At 38.3% G+C, this 22,330-nt stretch overlaps 1 protein-coding gene across 1 annotated transcript in view; it reads right to left on the reverse strand.

The window, feature by feature from the left end:
- Window positions 1-2,665: 2,665 nt before the first annotated feature.
- LOC122808237 (DBH-like monooxygenase protein 2 homolog) overlaps window positions 2,666-22,330 on the reverse strand; it is a 107,989-nt gene continuing 88,324 nt past the window's right edge. Inside the window, exon 3 of the mRNA XM_044079199.1 lies at window positions 2,666-2,884. Coding sequence (XP_043935134.1) covers window positions 2,666-2,884 — 219 coding nt within the window. The remainder of the gene's footprint in view (window positions 2,885-22,330) is intronic.

Raw genomic sequence — 22,330 nt, forward strand, 5'->3', positions numbered from 1 at the left:
AATGTTCATACTTTTTATATTCAACACATCAAAGGTCATTGGAATTGAATGAATGTGTTTTAAAGTGGTGCCTTTTTGTATTTAGTATATGTAATTAATGTCAAGCTTTTATTGGTGAATTTGAAACTTGTTGGGCTATTTAAGGGCTTGTTGTTTGTTTTTAGGGGTTATCTGATGAAGTCTTGATAGACGAAAATGTATGGTGAACTGTGAGCATTAATAATTTGTATTTGCAATAAAGGATTATACCGTGGTTTGTGGACTGTGTTTTCTACAACAGCACTCATTTTTGGTTACTGGTTGTCAGTTGGAGTTGTTTCTTCCCCTCATTTGTGGTTAACTGTTAGCTTTCTTCTTACTTTTTAAACCAGGTTCTATGCATAACATGTCTTTTATATTACTATTTCGCTTGAAGGTAAATCTGGGTTTCTCATCTAAAATATCCTTCAAGTGATTGTCACATCTTAGTATCTTCCAGTTTTGCTTAATAATATCACATATCTCATACACATTATTGCTGTGAGCATTAATAATTTGTATTTGCAATAAAGGATTATACCGTGGTTTGTGGACTGTGTTTTCTACAACAGCACTCATTTTTGGCTACTGGTTGTCAGTTGGAGTTGTTTCTTCCCCTCATTTGTGGTTAACTGTTAGCTTTCTTCTTACTTTTTAAACCAGGATCTATGCATAACATGTCTTTTATATTACTATTTCGCTTGAAGGTAAATCTGGGTTTCTCATCTAAAATATCCTTCAAGTGATTGTCACATCTTAGCATCTTCCAGTTTTGCTTAATAATATCACATATCCCATTCACATTATTGCTATAACATTGCAATACCTTGGTATTTTTTTGTCATCCATATTAGGTGGCTGTAATTTATCTTCCTGCTGTTCGTTATTGTCAGAAAACCATGGCCTAGCCCTGGCTTCCCTGTTAGATATTATACTGTTCTTAACTTTTTTTAAATTTTCCTTTGAATACCCCTTTTCCTTAAGATGTTCATTTAACACATCTGTTTCTTTGTGAAACTCATTATTGTCGGTGCACAGCCGAGAAACTCTGTATCCTTGCCCTTGCATAATATTATGAAAAGTATGCCTAGGATGCATGCATGCATACTACGTGCATTCAAATAATGATCTCTCTCAGCATTGTTTCCTATGCAAGGTGGTGTTTATCTTACCAATTACACTTTTATGTAATGTGACATCTAAAAAGGCAATGGTTTCATTGCTGTGCTCTACTAAGAACCTAAGAAAATCTGTAGTTTTCTCCAGGCAATCAACAAAGTTTAACAGTTCATCACTGCCCTGTGCCCACAACAAAAAAAAAAATATCCACAAATCTGGCATAAAAAATTGTTGATGTCTTCCTTAGATGTTCACATTTAAAAATATTTTTATCTTCCCAGAAGGCTAACACTAAATTAGCATATGAGGTGGCACAGGGTGTGCCTATGGCACCACCCTGTACCTGCTGCCTATAATGTGTTCCATTACAAAGATCACCAATGCTAGTGCTTCCAGGATTAAAGTGTTGGTATTCTCATCATATGTATTAACTGTATGCAGTACCTCTTTCACTGCCTTTAACCCAAATTCATTTGTGATGACCACGAACAGACTATTGACGTCCATGGTTACCAATCAACACATTCTTCAAATCTACAGTTTGGCAAGCATCATACAATTTTGATATGAATTGTGCAATGTCTTTCAAAATCCTAGGAAAATAAGCAAGCAATTTTTTTCAATTTTGCTTCTACCCACATAGATAAATGTTCAGTAACCCATCCGCTCCCTGAAACTATTGGTCTCATCGGTGGTGGTAGTGTATTTTTATGCATTTTTGGTAGTGCTTTAAAATAGGAATTACTGGATGCTCAATACTTAAAAATGCATACAAGTCATCATCTAACACTCCATTTATTCTTAAAGCCCTTAGCTTCTTACCAACATTACTTATATATTGCTTAACCATCAGAGGTGAAATATTTCTATAAATACTGATATCACTGGTTAGGGCATCCAAAGATTGTATGTATGCTGCAGTATCCATAACTGCAATGGCCCAACCCTAATTAGCTGGTTTGATAACCAGTTTATCATCATTCACTAAATCTAGCAGTGCTTGCCTTTCCAAATAAGTTAAATTATTAAACCTGCATGTTGCATTGACGAGATAAAGTCTTATTTCATCCTCACACGTTTTTAAGAAAGTATGCACTGTGGGGTGCATAACTGGTACAAAAGTACTCGGATGTTTCATAACATTAGTATAATAGCTGTTTCCCCTAAACATGTTATTCAGAATTACATTCTGCCCAAACATGTGCAAATCCAGTATAACTTCACTTAATACTGGCGCCCTACTAGGTACAAATGATAATCCTTTACCTAAAACATTAATTTGTTCTTTAGTCAGTTGAACACTAGCTATATTAAATACATTACAGTCATTAAAATAAGTCAGTTCATGACTCTCCTCCATTTCACATCCCTTTGTACACAGCGACCTCACCTGTTTTCTGTTTTCTTCCTTACTGGTACTGGAAAAGTAGGAAAACTCATAAAATTGCCCCTTGCTGCAAAAAAAGAAGAAGATGAAAAAGAAGGAAGTGAGGTTTTCGGTCTTGCTCCCATGCTGATACTAGGCTGTTTAGTTCCCCTGTGTGATGCCATCAGCCCGAGCCATAGTGGAGGTGTTGCTATTAGGATCCATGGCAACCATAGAACCTTCTGCTGTCGTGGTTGTAGCCATAGAAGCATTGCTCACATTTTGTTGAACATTAACATTCTGAAAAACACCACTGGGCTCAGTAGACACATTGTTGGTATGTAAATTACTTGCTACTGCTGGATTAGATTCAGTTCTAGCCTGCTCACAAGGACATGTAAAAATACAGCCTGTCATGAAATCCTGGTAGTCCCTTTGCAGCTTTTTCATCTTCGTTTGTTACGATTTATTTCAAACAAGGCTATATTATTCAATACATGGGTAATTTTACACAGATGTTGGTCTGTGTTGTAATGCATTTGTAAGTTACTCTGTCGATCTTTTACCTCACTACGAAGTTCCTCTTCAACAGGTGAAAAGTATTCTATAAGCAAATTCATATAACGAAAGCTGGTATCTATGTTAATCTGCTGCCAGCACGCTAGTAAGTCAGGACATACATCTCCTTGTGCTAGCATACATAGTACTCTCATCCCCTTAGGCACTATTTTATATTGCACAGATGAAAGGGGGGGTCATTGTCAATGATACAGAGTATGCAGAGTTAAGATGGATCATACAGTTGGCTGCTGACAACACACCTGAGTTAAATAGTTCTGTACCTTTAAAACCACCTTAAAGAAAAGGCGGGTCAAGTATAGAAAGTAATTGGTTGCTTTTAGAAATGTTTTAATAGTTAAAGACTGTCATGATTATGTGAAGTTTGTCTGATAAAGGGTTTTTAACCTGAAAGCACTTACGTTTTATAATAAAAGATTACGGCCAGTTTTGACTCTGTTTCATTTGTTCTTGGATTTGTTCTATCAAAATGAAGGATGATTATGACCTTGTCTATTTGAAAGTTAAGAATCTTCTTTCTGAATGTTTGAAACTTATGCCTGAAGATTATAGAGAATATGCAAGAAAATCAGAATAAAATGCCAGTGATTTCATTGCATAAATAAGTATTGTTTTTAATAGATGGGTGAGAAGGTGCTAAATTACTATTTCTGAAATTATGGCAGACTGTATCATAAAAGAACAACCACCAAAGTATGTTGTTTGAGGATAAGAGAAACAGATTGACAGACTGGGAATGACTTCAGCTGAAGAGATTGGAAGAAAGGGTGACCTCTAGCTAGATAGCAGGGCAAACTTGCACAAGAAGGGATGCTATGGATATAAAGAAACTCAGTGGGCCAGTTTAAACCATCATAGGAGGCTCCACATGGAAACAGGAAGCCAGTGGTTCCAAAACATGAGAGGCCTTGGAGTTAAATGTTCCCTATGTAACTGTCTGAGGAATAAACAATCCAGATGTCCACAGAGGCAGGGAATGGTAAACGACATGTGAGGGAGCTAACAAGAAGTCCACCAGGTTGAGTAGGCATGTCCTGCCCTTGATGAAACCAAATTGAGTTGGGTCCAGTGTTTGGAGGTTCCCTATGTTATTATTGATCATTTCTATAATTTTTTCCATGGCTTTGCATATGAGACTAGTGACACTTATGGGTCTGTAGATGGCCCACCTTTGTGCAGAGGGATGACAGTTGCTGTTCTCTATTCATGAGGCACAAAGCCTGCTTGGAGGCTACAGTTAAATAGCAATTTCAGAGGGCCTGATAGATCATGTTTCATGCTGTTTAGAAGGTTAGAAGGCCTCCTGGGATATTGTCTGGGCCCCTTGATGCAGTGTTCCTGGCTTTAGAGACAGCATTGAAGACCTGTTCCCTAGTGATAGCAGTGGGAGTTATATTTGATGGTAATTCCTTGAGGGAAGGTTGATGGTGAAATGGGGTAAAGTTGGAACTGAATTTGTCAGGCAGCAGGTTTGCTGTATTTTCTGGCTTAGTACAGGTGGCTCCATTTACAACGAGTTCTGCACATAATTGTGTATTACTTCTGAGGTTGCAGACGTAGCTAAAGAATGCCTTGTGGTTGTCCTTAGCCTGGGAAGCCAAATTTATCTCCAATTTGGCTTTGGTAGACTTCATTTGCCCTCTGAGTTTGTTTAGTTTGAATGCTTTTATCCTGCTGGGTGCTGCACCGCCTAATTTTTGCCATGATTTTTTTCCTTCTGTTGTACAGCCTGTTGTGATTCTACCAGGATGGTTTGTTTTTTGAGTTAGGTCTGTACTTCTTCCTAGTGGATACAGCTGTATCTAAGCAGCTATTAACATGCTTGTATAGGGTTCTGTGAACAGTTCTGTATAGGCAGCAGTGTTCTCAGGGTTTATGGGGGCTTGAAATGTTGTCAGGTTATCACTTAATAGTAGGAAGCTAGCCTTAGAGTAGTTCCTCAATATTCTAGGGTTAGCTGGGGTTTTAGGTTTTATTTTTACTTCAAAGAAGACCATTTTGTGGTCTGACCTTATCAGAGAGGACATTACACAAGGGGTGTGCAGCACTCTGTCATATTAGTGAGGACCATATCCAGTATGGTTGCACCCCTTGTTGGTCTATTGACATTTTGGTCCAGGGAGTTTGTTTTTACAAAATCCAGGAATCTCTGTACCTTTACATTTAGTGTCATGTATGATTCCCAGTTAATAGTGGTGTAATTAAAGTTTCACATGAATATGGTATTGGGTTGGATGATGAGTGTTTCCAATAAGTTTAAATACATGTTATGGATTTCCTGGATCACAGAGGGGGACCTATAGCTTGCAAGGAAGTGGTATTGGATTTTGCCTGTGGTGATTTGAACATGGAGAAGGTCAATTGCACTGTCCTGTTTGACCAACCTTGAGGTATAGTTATTTCTGATGTAAATCGAGACACCTTCAACTTTAGTTTCTGTATGTGTAGTGGCTGGTCTAAATGTGTGGAAAGCATTATAACTTTGCAATGTCGCTGTGCTCTCTACAGCTTTAAACCATGCCTCAATGAACGCAAAGATGTTGGCATTCTGTAGGGTAAACAGAGCTTCTAGAGTGTGGGGTTTTTTGTTTAGATTCCTAGCATTGAGTAGTAACACCTTTAGATTTTCTTGGTTTTGATTTGCTATGTTGGAAGTACTTTCAGTTTGGCATTGCCTACAAACAGGAGTATGGGGGAGGATAATGTTTTAGCTAATATTCTAAAGCCTAGAGGGAAGAGGTACAAATCACCATTTGCAAAGAAGCGTGGTCTGATGGCCATCACCTTCCTTGCTGACAAATATTGCAGCCCTTAGAATGGTTTTAACAATTGGCTTAGTTTCTGGTGTCAGTCATCTTTTGTTCATGTTGTTGCATCATCCTTGGAGAAGGTAAAATGCTGCTCAGTGATAGGTTCATACCAGCCTGGGACACACTTTCTGAGAGCTCCATGATGTCTCTCTTCATATAGTCTAGGGAGGTACGTCTCATGATATTTACACCCACATGGACTATGACTGAGTCATACTGGTACTTGAGGTGCAATGACCTGAATGTGTGAATAATGTGGCAGATCTTAGCTGCCGATAAGCAAATGGCTGTGACTTTCTCCTTACTCAGCCTGGTGAGAGGATATCAGTGTGTCTCACAGTGGAGTCTCCAATGACCAGAATGTTGGATTTTGTGGTGGCTTGCTTTATGGACCTAGAAGAAGAGGCTCCATGAGATGTGGCTGTATGTGCTGATTTAGGTGTTGTTTTGAAAGAGTGTATTCGGGGTTGCTGAGGGTGTTAATTATGTGTACTTCGTCTATGAGTTCTTTGGAGTGTAGGAAGGTTATATTTAAGTGCCTCAGCATATGTGAGTCTGTGTCTGCTTTGAATTGTATGTGCTGGATGCCGCGTGTGTACTGTGGACAACCCTACTGACATTAGCAGTGCTTTTGTGTGAGAGCTTTTTCTCCAGTGACATTGTGTAAATACATCACTTACATACCACATCAGTTTGTCTGAGAATTAACTGGTTTTCAGTAAACACGAGGCAATTTCTACCTTGCCTCATGATGCCCATATCCACCAAACTGGTAACGAAGGTAGTGGTAAAGTTCATATCCATGGCAATAGATCTTTTTTATTGATTAGACAGTTGGAGTGACAATATAAAGTAATGTCAGGAGTATCAGGTTTGCAACTCTGGGGACAATTCTTGTCACTGCAAACTAGTTGTCCTTTGTGCAGCTAGACAATGGTGAAATTTCAATGGTGCTTTTACAGGAAAAATGTCAACTCGAGGTGTCTGGCTATACAGGGCACTGCCAAACACTTGAATGAAAACTAATAAGTAGAGCCTGATGATTTATGGGTGAAGTATTTGGACGGATAGTCTGAAGTTAGAAGGAAATCAAGCAATGCTTACTGAAAAGAAAGAATTAGCTTGTCAGGAATGATGAAAAGACAGGAGTCACCTGAATGGCTACTGCCTGACTACTACTAGTGTTGGTTTCAACACAGCTTCACTTTGCTGGGATACAATGCTCCTTTGCTTCTGCTGTCACCAGAAGTAAAACAGTAGCACCAATCCCAAGATGAGAAGCAGGCCGCAGGCTGTTTGGTGATCCACAGTCTTGCCCCAGATGATGCAAGGGTCTGTAGGCTTGTTGTAGCCTTTTCCTGGTAGATTCATTGAATAGCAACCAGACCAATGAGAAAGGTCAAGCACAGACACTCACTTCCCAATCAGAAAGAGTCAGGAATCTATGCCCTCTGTGCTTATATTTTGCTCCTGATGAGAGAAGGAGCAAATTCCAAACTGGAACCTACAAAGCAGTTATTAGGCTTTCTGGTTATCCGCAGTCAGTTGACACCTGAGAGATTAGAACCCCTTACCTATCTAATTACACAAGATAGAAAACTCACTACTTAATGCTTACAATACTGCAGAATGTTAACACATTAGAATTCATTGTATTTCTTGCACAACATTTTGCTTTAGGACATTACTCTTGGTACATTGGACTTCTTACATTTTAAGACATTAAGGCCTTTTCGGCAGCATTTGTTGATATACTGCCACAGTGCTCAGGGGCAGCTTGGAAATTGAGCTACACTCCTCACTGATCTCCTGGACCTGTGAACATAAAAGATTGGGCCAAGGGATGTAAGTTTGCCTTGCGGCTTAACCCTACCCATTTTACAGTTCCTGCAGCATTGGCCTTGTATTCAGGTCGCTGTTATGGTTAGTATTTATACCTAGCATTACATCTGAGACAATACATACAAACAGCAGATACCAAAATTAGGACAAACCACTACTCTCTGACAGATGTTGCAGCATATGAAACTCATGTAGGCAGTTCTTAGTTCAGTCTTTGCTCAACTAATTTTAACTTGGTTTCTTCTCATAATAATTCGTCAAGCATAATCCCCAGAATTTCACAGACTGTGTAAAACGTTTGGCAAGATTGAAATAGTTTTTATTATTGAGAGTTTGAGGTTTGTCTCAAATAAATAAGTGGTGTGAAAATCGTGGACTGAAACTAAATGCCAAAAAAATGCATTCTTGTAGCTTTTGGGAAGTCATCTATCCCAGGGAACTACCACACTGACAATACAACTCTAAGAGCTGACCCACTTGTTCGGGACATGAGAACCTATGTGAACATTGACCTAACTTTTGACCAACATGTGTCTATTGTTGAAAGAATAGTCCTTCTGTATTGCACATCTTATAAACAAAAGGATTGTGCCTAGATATAGGGATGTCATTTTTTCCCTTTAATCAACCCTCATTAGGCCAATCATTGAATATAAAGTGCCCTTTGGCATGAATCTGTCCAGACACCTGCAATCACTGGAATGCCCACAGAGATACCTTACTAAAAAGATACAAGGTCTAAACTACATGTCCTACATAAGATACAAGGTCTAAACTACATGTCCTACATGGACTGACTCAAAGCCCAGACACTTTACTGTGTACCCTACAGACTGCTAACAAGTGACCTGTGTTTGGCATACAAAGCATCCTCCTGCCCATTACTGATGGATTTACTGCACATCAGCAAATCAAAAGGCATCAGAAATACTCGGTCTAGGGATTTAAACCTATTGTGCAACATCAACAGAATGGTTTGGAGGGACTGGTATATTTCACACATGATACCGCTGCTGAACAGATTCCCTATCTACATAAAACAAAGTTCATCTCGATCCGTTTTCAAGTGCAACTTAGTTCTATGGATGGGAAATTGAAAATTTGCCCCAGATCTGCCCCCTGTACTACTAATGGACAGAGACAGATCCTAAATGCTTTATCCTATGCATGGGTCCCCTCCAATTATCTAATTAATTATTTTTTTATTAGGGGTGATACATAATTGTCGACTATGGAATGAGTAAGGACAACCTATACCCAAATGGGATAGGTTATTTCAAGTACAAAAGGGGAAATTGCTTAGGCTTAAAATAACTCTATGAGATTGACATTGTAGATGCAGCATATTCAGTTATATGAAACAACAGCATTTCAAACCACAGATGATGCTTTAACTATTCTAATAGCTAATTGTTTCATCGAGAATATGAGATTCTAATATGACTGCTTTAGAGTACTTCGTCTCTACGGAGAAGAATCAATTTTTTATATGTGCTTTTGACATATAGATATCTCCTGTCTACATCATGCGGTGACTGTCTTCTAGGTTACCTGTCAAATTGCAATCTGTGGTTACTTTAAAAGTTTGCTTGACACTAGTTTTGTACTGTTAGTGCTTCTGGTTGCTTGCTACCATTAGCAGCCAGACAAGAAACTGTTTCATACAATAGTAATCAGAACTTCACTTGTGACGTAAATGGAACATTCTGGAAAGCCGGATGTGTCCCAAAGGCTACCAGCACTATGGATAGGCTCCACATCCATGTAAAACAGAGTTCATCCCTGACCTTGGTCAAAAAAATTTTGACAGTTGGATGGGAAATCATAAATTTCTCCCAGTCTGTTCCCCATATCCCTAATGGACAGAAGACATTAGTAAGAAAATTATTATCCTAACACCTCCCCCCGACAAATTCTTAGTTACCTCCCGACTAACTTGCCCCACCCCCACATAGACGCCCATGATTCTTGGGACACCAGTGGTTTGGGATATGTGGCTAGGGTCATAAGGGCCCTAGTGGTCATTAGCCTTGTAGCAGCCTATGAACCTATGAAGGCTACTGGTAGTAGTGTGTTGTCAAGAAACTACATGCAACTGTTCCAGATTCCCTCAAATGATTGTAACTTATCCTGGTAGAGAGAAAAGAGTTATTCCTAAGAGGGGTCATTCAGCAGACATACCAACGGTTAAGCTGTATTTGATAAACATGAGCATTACTTGCCCAGGCACTCCACCCTTGTAAGGGCCATGGAAGAGACATTTTCTCAGGTACCACTGGAAATAGTACACTTGGACTGGGAAAGAGGAAACACAACAAGCATATGACATTGTTTGATGACACCAAAGCAGATATTTTAATAAGGAATGATTCTGATTATACCGTACTTTCTGCACATGCAATTACACACAGCTAGGCACAAAATCAATCATATGGGGAAGGCCACAGGTAGAAGACCCAGCCAGTGCTTACATCGCCAGAAGAAGCCAGTAAAGTGGCAACTGCAGGGAAAGAGTTAAACAACAACAACCACGAAATCCACCAAATGGTTTAATAAAAAACTTTAGTCTCTGACGTCTCGGCCAAAGCCTTCAAGGAGTATAATACTCAACAAAACTGTGGCAGTATATATACTAATACAAATGCTAATTATCCACTGACATCTTAACAATCAATTAAACAATGCCTTCCAATTGAAGTCTTCATTCAACCCAAATGGAGAATGTTATACTCCTTGAAGGCTTTGGCCGAGACGTCAGAGACTAAAGTTTTTTATTAAACCATTTGGTGGATTTCGTGGTTGTTGTTTTTCTACAATTTGTTCCTGTGCCTTGGTTTTCTTTATTCATGTCTACTGATCCACAGTTCCACCTGCCTCGTATTTTTAGAGAGACTATGGATGGAAGCCAAATGTCTTTAGATAACTTTTTGGCTAACACAGCTGAGAAAGGTGAGCGACAAGCCCCCCAGAGAATTGGGACTGATAATAATGCTGTGTGGGAGAAATGGGATGAGGACAGGCGTAAGCGGTCCTCTAACACTTTCTCTAGTGTGGGTAGAAAACTACCTCTGGTTGTTAATACAGAAAACAAAGTATTATTCGATGATTTGGAGAAGAAAATGTGGAAGGAGACTGCTACTTACTATAATATATGTGGTTTGCAGAAATACCTGGAGACTGAAACTATGCCGAGGGGCCTTAGGGTTTTTAAGGACCCCACTACTCTGTTTGATTTATCATCAGATGCAGATTGTGTCTTTCATAAGAGATGGGTGAATGCTGCTCATAAATGTGTGACCGAATGGTTGCACATTTTAATAGAACGTGACCAGCTTAAACAAAAAGAACTGTGTTCAGATATAAAAAAACTGTGTGTTGATTTGACGAATAATGTGCCTGCTTCTACATTTGAAGAATTTTTGAAACAAACTAACTTAAAATTAAAAGAATATGAGGCTACTTTAATTGATAGAAAAAAAGGAAAGCTACTACGTGATGTGCGTGATTACGAAACCAATAGAGCTTTCCTTTCTAGAGCTCAACGTAACAAGGGGCGTAAGCAAGTTAGGTTTCAATCAAGTTCTGTTGGCAACCAGTCGCATTATTCTTCAGCGTCGGAAGGCGGATACACTTCGTTTGAAGAAGACAACATTGATTCCGAATACCCTTTGCTTCCTGCAGCTCAACAAATGGATAGTTTCCGTCAAACTTTTCGTGGCGACTCCACTACTACATTTCAGAACGCTCAAGGGCAGAAGCGTTCGCGTGAACAGTTCTCCAATGCAGGGGGCCAGCGTTTTGGACAGGGGGGATTCAAACGTGGTAAACGGTGACTATAGTTTTGACCCTTATGCCATTAACAATAAAGAATATGTTATTAATTTGTCAGGTCATGAATTTAATGATGTAGAAATGTCTGTGTTGAACAAGGGGCTGAAATTCATCCCCACTGTAGTCACAAGACTACATGACATCCAAAAGGATGTGTATCTATTTGGCAGAAAACTACATCTGAAATATTTTTTTTAAATATAACCAATTGTCTTACTCTACTGTGTGCAATGATAGCAGTAGTAGTCTTTCGGATAGTTTTTATTCGTGTGTGTCAGATGATGTAGCAAATGCTTATTGCAAATTTGATACGACTAAGGTTCCTTCTTCAAGTAACTTTGTTCCTAATAGTCTCAATGTGGATGTATGCCATTGTGTTAATTTGATTAATTATTTTACTGAGATTGCATATAAAGAGTTTATGGGTAATAAATCAAATATTGATTATAATATGCAGTATGAGGAATGGAAGGCCTTAATGGCACTTGGTGGGTTGAATGATATCATATTTAAGCCATCTGATAAGGGCAATAAATTGGTAGTTATGCATTCCACCAATTATCTGGCCATGTGTATGGAGCATCTAAGTGATACTAGTACATATAAAACAGTGGATTTAAATGTGTATATTACATCTATTGATGAATACCTGGATCTTATCAACAAAGGTGTTAGATTAGGGTATTTTTGTCAGGCAGAGGTCAAGAACAAATTTAAAGTCGAAGGTTGTTCAATGGCTCTATTCTACTGTCTGCCTAAAATACATAAAAATTTGTTAAGACCTCCAGGCAGGCCTATAGTTTCAGGTTGCCATTATTTTCTACACAATTTAGGTATTTTTTTGCATTATTTTCTTACTCCTTATGTAACTAAGCTACCATCTTATATTACAGATGTTTTTGATTTTTTGGAGAAAATTAAGAATGTACAATTTAATCATAATATGCTGTGGGTTACTATTGATGTTAAGAGCCTATATACAAACATTAAACATCAGTTTAGGATGGAAGCTATTAGGTTCTTTTTAGGGGAGTCCCCAGCTACAGAATACATAGTTGAATTGATTTATTTTTCTTTGACTCACAACTTTTTTGAATTCAATAACACCATTTACCAGCAGTTACAGGGTACGGCCATGGGGGCTGCTTTTGCCCCCATGTATGCTAATCTTGTTATGGGGTTGTTTGAGTTAGAGGTTATTTACAAACATAATTTTTTCCATACACACGTAATTCATTATTACAGGTATGTTGATGATTTGATATTTTTAGTTGATGGTAGCAAGTCTGCCATAATGGATGTTTTTATTGATCTTAACAATAACAGATATATGTTACAATTTGATGGGTTGAAAGTTGGGACTATTGTTCCTTTTTTGGATGTAGTACTAGACATTTCTGATGGTACTAATTTGGTTACCTCTTTAAACAGGAAGTTTGAAGGGGGGTTTCAGTACGTACATGGTACGAGTGGCCACCCCTTGCATACAATAAATGCTCTCCCGTATGGGGAAATGTTAAGACTCCATAGATTGTGTAACAAGTCTGAAGTATTTCATAAAGAATTAAGATCCATGGTGCAATCATTTTTAGCCCGGGGTTATAGTAATGAAATTTTAAGCAATAGCTTCAATAGGCTGTTTAGTAGCAAAAAACAAACAGGTCCCATATTTCCTGTTATTCATGGGTCTGATGTTAATTTATATGATAGTGCACAGGATAAAAAGGAGACCATATATTTTGTTACTACCTTTGGCTGTTTCACTATGAAATTTATTGAAATTGTTATTCAATTTTGGAATTATTTGTGTTCCTTGAATAGTGTTCAACAATGGCTAAAGTTAAATTTAAAATTTTCATATCGTAGGGGTAAAAATATTAAAGATTTCCTGGTCAGGAGTAAATTTAGTTTACCTCCACTTGTGTTGTATAAAGAACATGATAAGGTTGGTACATTCTTCTGTGGAAAGTGTAAAGCTTGCAAGTTTATTGTGCCATATTTTGCTTTTATTAAGAATATTAAATTTAGTACTAAAAACCTTTTCATTGTAATTCAGTAGGTGTTATTTATTCCCTACAATGTCCATGTAAAAAATTTTACATTGGAGAGACTAAAAGGGCGTTTAAGGTGAGGCTCTTAGAGCACATCAGGGATATAAATAATGGTAATGAAGAAAGCCCAATAGCTTTGCATTTTGCACAATTTCATGGGGGCAATAGTAGTTGTCTTAAAGGTACTGTTTTAGAACAGGTTTGTTCTTCTACACATTATAATGTGAATGTTAAAACACTTTTATTACAAAAAGAAGCTATGTATATTTTAAAATTTAAAACAATGCCTCCATTTGGGTTGAATGAAGACTTCAATTGGAAGGCATTGTTTAATTGATTGTTAAGATGTCAGTGGATAATTAGCATTTGTATTAGTATATATACTGCCACAGTTTTGTTGTGTGTTATACTCCTTGAAGGCTTTGGCCGAGACGTCAGAGACTAAAGTTTTTTATTAAACCATTTGGTGGATTTCGTGGTTGTTGTTTTTCTACAAAGAGTTAAACAACAGCTGACCAAAGATGCAGAACTTCTTTTGAGAGGGGATACGTCAAAGGAAAGCTGGGTGGTAGCATCAAGTCTAAATGTGAAACACAGTTTTTTTATCCAGGGAACTGGAGAAGATCACAAAGAAGGAGCTGAGACAGCCATGCATTACAGGACTGAAGAGAGAAGGCTCCTGCCTGTCAGAAGGATGAGGAGTCTGTATAATGGGAGCAGGGGCTATTGTACAGAAAAAGGACTCCAACAAGGGTTTAGCGGAAGAAGTGATACAGCAACTGTTTGTCCCCAGTACCAATCCTTGGGTACTTCTGTGTATAGACCATAATATTCCATTCAGGTCATATTGGCATAAAGAGCACAAATATACAAATTTGGGTACTGGAAGATACATGAGAGGGCATTAAAAGATATGTGAGTAGTGACAAAAGGTTAGCGAGGCAAGAGACAAAGCTAAGGCTACTTCGGAGCCTTTGCCTGTTATTAAGGCATCATTCCAAAGGGTAGCCATAGATAATGGGGTATATCTTGGTGGTAGTTCAGTTTGTTAATATGTTCCCTGAGAGGCTCATGTTTGTTAACTGTTCAGACACAGGGTAAATGATGTGCTAGATTTTTTGAGCAGGGTAAGTCTTCTACAGGAAATACTACCAGACACAGGGGCTAACTTCATGTAAAACCTGCTAACCTGCTTGTTAAAGCATTGTTGATTCAAAAAATTGTCATTAGCCTCTCTGGGGTAACAGAGTGTGTGTGTGTGTGTGTGTGTGTGTGTGTGTGTGTGTGTGTGTGTGTGTGTGTGTGTGTGTGTGTGTGTGTGTGTGTGTGTGTGTGTGTTCTCAGCCCACGGATGTGTAAGCAAAATTATTTTGTCCATATTTCAGTTACTGTTGATGATATAGCATTGGAAGGCACTGGGCTGAAAGCAAAGACAGTGAAATCCAAGAAGCCAGTGATTACAACTCTGCTGTTCATTTAAAAGCTTATTTGGTTATGACAGGTGTTGGTCATAACCTGAGACAGCACTGCATATTTGCATTATACCTAAAATACCAATTTAACTTTACATATTAAGTGGTGTGGATTTAAGGTCTGTAAAGCCATATATTATATTGTGGTCAGTGGCATGGATTGTGAGACCATAGCCATTGGTTATCATGCAACCTCTGGATTCTGTAGTTCTGCTGGGAGACTTCAGCTCTTGTGGGGAATATTGGAGATACTTGAAGGGGCACGACTAGCAGTAATGTCTTGTGTGATCTGAACCTGAGCAATGAATGAATGAACATATGCATTGGCAATGGACTGTCCACAATAAACATCATGACAGAACACAGGGAAGCTAATAAGTGTATTTGGTACCAGCACAGCTTGGGCAAAAGGTCAGTTATTGAAGGCATGTAATCAGACATGAGGCTATATGCTCTGGACACTCACATTAAGAGAGGTGCTAAGCTATAAACTGATTATCATGTGGTCATGATTTGTGTCAGATGGCTGGAGTAGCAGCTAGATATAACAGGAAAACCAAAACTCCCACCTCAAGAAGATTTTCATATATATATATATATGAGGAGGTTATGGATGCATACTCTAAATGGAACCTGTTCAGGAATTTAGTAATTGAGATTGCGGAAACAAACTGCAGTCAGATGATGGTCAGTGTTTATGAAGGCAACCTATGGCCTGCTGATGGACACCACACATGAGGAAAGCTGTCAAGTTATAGACGTAAGGTTTCCATACAATTCTAGTAAGGAGCTCTCTAAATATGAATGAGGGGTACTAACAAACCAGGAAAAGTAGTAGCTGACAGAATCATCATAGCAAAAGCCTGAATGTTGGAGAAGTTCATTAAGGCCATGGAGAATGACTTTCAGACTCAGGCAAACTATCCATTGATTCAGGAGGGTACCTAATCTGTTCTCAGTAAGGGTAGAGGAATCCTAACCTTGACTGATGTCAATGCCAAGATGTAGGAGGACTCTGAGAAGCTCTCAAGTCTGGATGACATGCCTTCTTCTCAGAAGTCCATGCCGGAAACAAATGGCAGAAATTAACCATTTTGGTGCATAAGGTCAAACAATGCTTAAACATTTCTTCTGTGGCAAGGTTGTAGGAGTGGATAAGATCAGGTCAGAAATGCAAAGGGTGTTGGACATTGTTCAGATATCATAATTAACATAGCTTTACATGCTGCATCAAGGGACGTGACAGAACATCTGGACTGCAAACTAGGGAAGCGATCCCCATTTTCTAAAGGGGCAGGGTTACTTATTTATTTATTTCCAGTTTGATGACAGGGGAGTTCCACTGGGCTCAGGGAGCCCATTTTCAGTGGAGGCCAGGGGAGAAAAGCTCAGCATCACATAGTTTAGTTACAGATACAATCATAGTAAATACATCACAATTAGAATTTAATTTCATGCAAGAGAACAGGAATAAATTCTTTGGTTACATAGTATCTAAATATTTAGGATGGCAGTGGTAACTTAATTGCGAGGGAGAGTAAAGATAGGAATGACGGCCACAAGTAGCAGGATAAATCCAAAGATACCAGGTTTATTACAAAACGAACTCACGATAAAAGTTAACGCTTTTGTCTTACTTCATTGAGCAAGACTTCTTCAGACAAATGGAACAAACAAAACTTAACATATTTAATCATTTTAAAAAGTCATATGACCACATTAATATAAGTTAATTGAAAGTCTAAAATGTGCAGTTCCCTTCAAAGTTTAATTTGATACACTTAAGAATAGAAAAAATTCAATGCATTTGTAAAACAGTGTGAAAATGAGAAATAAAATGCATACATACTGCCTAAAAAATATTGTTGGGACTGTAATATTATATTATACTATAATAAGTAAACTGACAAAACAGTCATGCGGTGTAATGGTGAACAAACCATAAATAACCTGTTCTAAAAAGCAAACATTATATTATTTTATAATGCTTATGTTAAGATGTTTCCGTTAAGAGAAATATAAATATATTAAAAACTTCATATTATGAAAAACGTACTGTAAACCTGTTTATGATAAAATATGGTAAAAAAACATTTTTTAAAACCACTATTAAAACTGTGTGCTATCAAACAATGCAGGAGAGTGTATTCTTCATAATACAATACATGAATAAGTAAGAAAAGTCACACAAGCTGAAAACATACCAGTAAAGAACCTGTATATTTCATCTTTGCAAGCTCCTTAATTTTAGGACACAGGCTAAAGAGCATAAATCGCTTAAACCTGGAAGGTTATATGCAGCCACTTTTATCTGCCATAGTAACTCACACAATTCTAGTTTCAAAGAATGGGGGTCTCGCCTGAGGTCTTGTTCTACTTGATCTATGGCCCTAAAAGAAAAGCTATGTTGGGGGTTTTCGTGAATATGTTTAGCTAATGCATTTTCTTCCTTACATTTTCTAATACTGTACAAATGCTCGTAGACCCTGTCCCTAAAATTACGGTCGGTCTTACCTATATAAAAACATGAACACAGTTTGCAGCTTGCCAGATAAACAATACATTTTGTGGCACAATTAAATCTTTTATTGGTGCAGTATTTTTTGTTCCTGATCGTAAAAGAGTTGCCTGCTTCCATGTACCTGCAATAATTGCAGCTTTCACATTTGTACATGCCTGGTGCCCTCGCCAGTGGAACTCTGCTTCTTTCCAATAGATTCTTAAAGTTCAATCCTTTTGTATAAACAATTTTTGGCTTTGGCCCAACTATACCACCCAGGTGTTCATCTGAGATTAGTAAATTACAATTCTTAAATAAAATTTGACGTATATCGAAAGCATCTACACTAAAAGTGGTAATAAAATTTACTTTAAATGGATTCAATGTGTCAGGTTGATTTTGTTCCCTGTTGGGCCAGTTGTTAGTGTTAATGCCAAAACGTGCTGATAAAATAGGAATAAATATGCCACTGTTCCTCTTATACTGCACCTCACCAATCAATTCCTCCAATAATGAGTGGAGATACCCTTGTTTCAAAAACATATCACGTAACGTGTGACATTCTATCTCGAAATCATTGTCGTCAGGGTGGTATAGTTGAGCCAAAGCCAAACATTGTTTGTACAAAAGGATTGAACTTTAAGAATCTATTGGAAAGAAGCAGAGTTCCACTGGCGAGGGCACCAGGCATGTACAAATGTGAAAGTTGCAATTATTGCAGGTACATGGAAGCAGGCAACTCTTTTATGATCAGGAACAAAAAATACTGCACCAATAAAAGATTTAATTGTGCCAGAAAATGTGTTGTTTATCTGGCAAGCTGCAAACTGTGTTCATGTTTTTATATAGGCAAGACCGACCGTAATTTTAGGGACAGGGTCTACGAGCGTTTGTACAGTATTAGGAAATGTAAACTAGAAAATGCATTGGCTAAACATATTCATGAAAACCCCCAACATAGCTTTTCCTTTAGGGCCATAGATCAAGTAGAACAAGACCCCAGGCGAGACCCCCATTCTTTAAAACTAGAATTGTGTGAGTTACTATGGCAGATAAAAGTGACTGCATATAACCTTCCAGGTATAAACGATTTATGCACTTTAGCCTGTGTCCTAAAATTAAGGGGCTTGCAAAGATGAAATATACAGGTTCTTTACTGGTATGTTTTCAGCTTGTGTGACTTTGATTACTTATTCATGTATTGTATTATGAAGAATACACTTTCCTGCACTGTTTGATAGCACACAGTTTTAATAGCGGTTTTAAAACATGGTTTTTACCATATTTTATCATAAACAGGTTTACAGTACATTTCTCATAACAAAGTTTTTAATATATTTATATTTCTCTTAATGGAAACATCTTAACATAAGCATTTTAAAATAATATAATGTCCGCTTTTTAGAACAGGTTATTTATGGTTTGTTCGCCATTACACCGCATGACTGTTTTGTCAGTTTATTTATTATAGTATAATATAATATAACAGTCCCAACAATATTTTTTAGGCAGTATGTATGCACTTTGTTTCTCATTTGAACACTGTTTTACAAATGCATTGAATTCTTTCTATTCTTACGTGCATCAAATTAAACTTTGAAGGGAACTGCACCTTCGAGACTTTCAACTAATTTATATTAATGTGGTTATGTGACTTTTTAAAATGGTTAAATATGTTGAGTTTTGTTTGTTCCATTTGTCTGAAGAAGTCTTGCTCAATGAAGCAAGACAAAAGCTTTAACTTTTATCGTGTGTTCGTTTTGGAATAAACCTGGAATCTTTGGATTTATCCTGCTACTTGTAGCCGTCATTTCTAATTTTGCAGTTTTATTTTTTTCACCAGTTTGTAGGGAGAGTAAAGACTTAGATGGAAAAGAGAGAAAAAAAGTGGGATGGGTTATTTATAATACATACAATTATGTTATTTGCAATATGTACATTTATGTTAGGTTAGCTTGTACTCAGATTTAGTCAGGAGTTTAAGGGGTGGATTAATTGTTAGGCTAGGTGGGGAGAGTGCAGTAGCATTTCCTGTTAGAGGACAGGTAGGAATGTAGCTGAGTTTTAAAGTTGTCAAAGTTTTCACAAGTCCTTAGAGAGGAAGGAAGAGAATTCCGTTTTTTAGCTAAGGAGAAGGATAACTGAAGCTGACCAGCAGGACGATTGGGTTTGCGGACAGTGATTAGGTTTTGGTGAGTAGATCTTAGAGCTCTCTGAGGGGTGTAAGGTTGAAGGATGTTGGTTAGTACTGGGCACTTAGTAGGTTGAAAAATTAGTCTGTGGGCTGTAGTAATTTGGAGATAGTCTAGATGGTTGGGGGGTTCAAGCCAATGTAACAACTGAAGGGCAGTGCAATGACGGGAGGAGTATTTGGCTTTGGTGGCAAATTTAGAAATCTTACTATAACAGACTTCCAATTTGGAGGAGAGAACGCCAGATACGTTTGTTAGTAGAGGAGCGCCATATATTAGTGAGGGGAGTAGATAGGTAGTGGCGAGAGTTTGTCTGGTGGAAGGAGATAGAAAGTGGATGTTTCTGTATAGCATACCAAGTTTTATAAGGGTTTTCTTAAGGTTTTGCTGGATGTGAGTGACAAATTTTAGACGTTCATCAATAAAAACCCCCTAGTAGTTTAGCGAAGGAAACAACATCTATAGTAGAGTTGTTGTGGCTAATAATTTGGAATGAGTTTTTATCAAGAGGGGAAGTTTTTTTGGATTTGTTGGCATTTAGTGAGAGGTGGTTTTGGAGCATCCAGTTTTCAGTGGTGGAGAAAGCAGTTTGGGTCACTGTTTGAAGCTCTGCAAGGTTAGAGGCACAGCAGACTAAAGCTGAATCATCTGCATATTGTACAATTTTGGTGTTGGGTATAGTTGTGTGGAAATCATTAATAAAGATGTTGAAAAGCATTGGACCGAGTATGGATCCCTGGGGTACCCCAGTGGGGGTAGGAAGGAAGGTTGAGGTGCCTTTCCCCCATTTTACAGCTTGGGACCTGTCTGAAATGTAGCTGGAGAACCAGAATAAGGTATTCTGGGAGAGATTAAGGTTAGAAAGATGGTTTAGGAGATGGGTGTGGGAGATGGTATCAAATGCCTTGGACAGATCTAGTAGAACTGTTGATACTATTTGTCCAGAATCATGGGCAAGATTTATCATGTCTAAGAAGGAGAGAAGGGCAGTGATAGTACTATGGCCAGGTCAGAAGCCGTGTTGAGTTGGAGTGATTAGTTGGTGATTGCCTAGGAATGGCATAAGCTGAAGGTGAATGCATTTTTCCAGAAGTTGTGAGATTGGGGAGAGGATAGCTATGGGGCGGAAGTTAGAGATGCTATTGTTTTTGCCTCCTTTATGGATAGGTGGAATAAAGGCAGCATGCCATAATTTGGGTACATAAGATTCCTGCATGGATCTATTGATCAAGATGCTAATGGGGAGAGTGATACCATCTGCGGCTATTTTTAGGAAGGAAGATGGGATATTGTCAGGGGCATTACAGCATGGTTTTAATTTAGAGAGTAATTTTTTATGTGGGAGGTTGTGATGGCTTAAGTTTAAATATTGGAGGAGGATTGGGGAAGAGGGTGGTATAGGGGGGTGAGGAAGTTTGGATAGGATGAGGGGAAGGTTTTTTGTTAGGGAAGGTCTTGGTCAGTTCTGCTATGGAGTTGGTGAAGAAGGAGTTGAAAAGAGAGGCTATTTCAGGATCAGATTTGCTAGTGTCAGGACAAGGGTTGTTTTTGGTACCTGGGTTGACAAGAGAATTAATGGAGTTCCAGAAATGTTTGGGTTTTTTTGATTGGTTAGACTGGAGTTTAACATAGTAGGGCTTTTTGTCTCTGATGATTTCTTTTTTAACAAGGTTGTGGAGTTGTTTAAATTTAAGAAAAGTTTCTGGCTGCTTGTTTTGATGGTATGTTTTCCAGGATTTATCTCTTTGTAGCATAATTTTTTTGGTATCTTTGGTTAGCCATGGGGCGGTCTTGGTTTTTACTCTTTTTGTTCTTGGTGGAACTAGGGAGTTGAGGACGTTTAAGATGGTTGAGTTGAAAAAATCTATGGTATTGTCTAGTGGAAGAGATTTTAGGGGGTTCCAGTTTCTTTGTTTTAGGGAGTTAGGAGAAAGTAAAGTTAAAGTTTGTGAGGTTACGTGTTTGAATATATTGGTGTAGGTGAGGAGAGGAGTGGGTAGCTCGGTGGATGAAAGCTGGCAAGTGGTCTCCTACAGGGTCAGGTATAATGCCAGAGTTTAAGACTCTATTAGGATGGTATACTAGGATTCAGTCTAGTATGGTACCTGGGGGGTTAGTTTGAGTTCAAGTTAAAGATGAATCACACTCCTCAGTTATTTCTTGAAAAACACATAGCAGAGGGGTGGTGCAGTGGTGTAGCAGTTAGAGTTGTCACCTCACAGTAAGAGGTTCTCCAGTTCAATTCTTGGCTCGACTGCCTTCTGTGTGGAGTCTGCATGCATGCATTTGAGTGGGTTTCCTCTGGGTGCTGCTGTTTCATCCCACATTTCATAGACATGCAGTGGGTGGATTGGACACTCTAAATTAGTCCTAGGTGTGTGTGTGTGTGTGTGTGTGTGTATGTGTGTGTGGTGTACTCTCCAAGGAGGGTTGGACCTTGGGCTAGCAACCTGAGTGCATAAAACTCGTAACTGCTACAGAAACAATAAATGTTGAAAGGTGCTCATTGCCCAGTGTATCACGTGGTGCATAAACAGGAAAGAGAGAGAG

This window comes from Protopterus annectens, chromosome 8.part0 (assembly GCF_019279795.1).
Source record: "Protopterus annectens isolate FY-2018-M chromosome 8.part0, PAN1.0, whole genome shotgun sequence".
Lineage (NCBI taxonomy): Eukaryota > Metazoa > Chordata > Ceratodontiformes > Protopteridae > Protopterus > Protopterus annectens.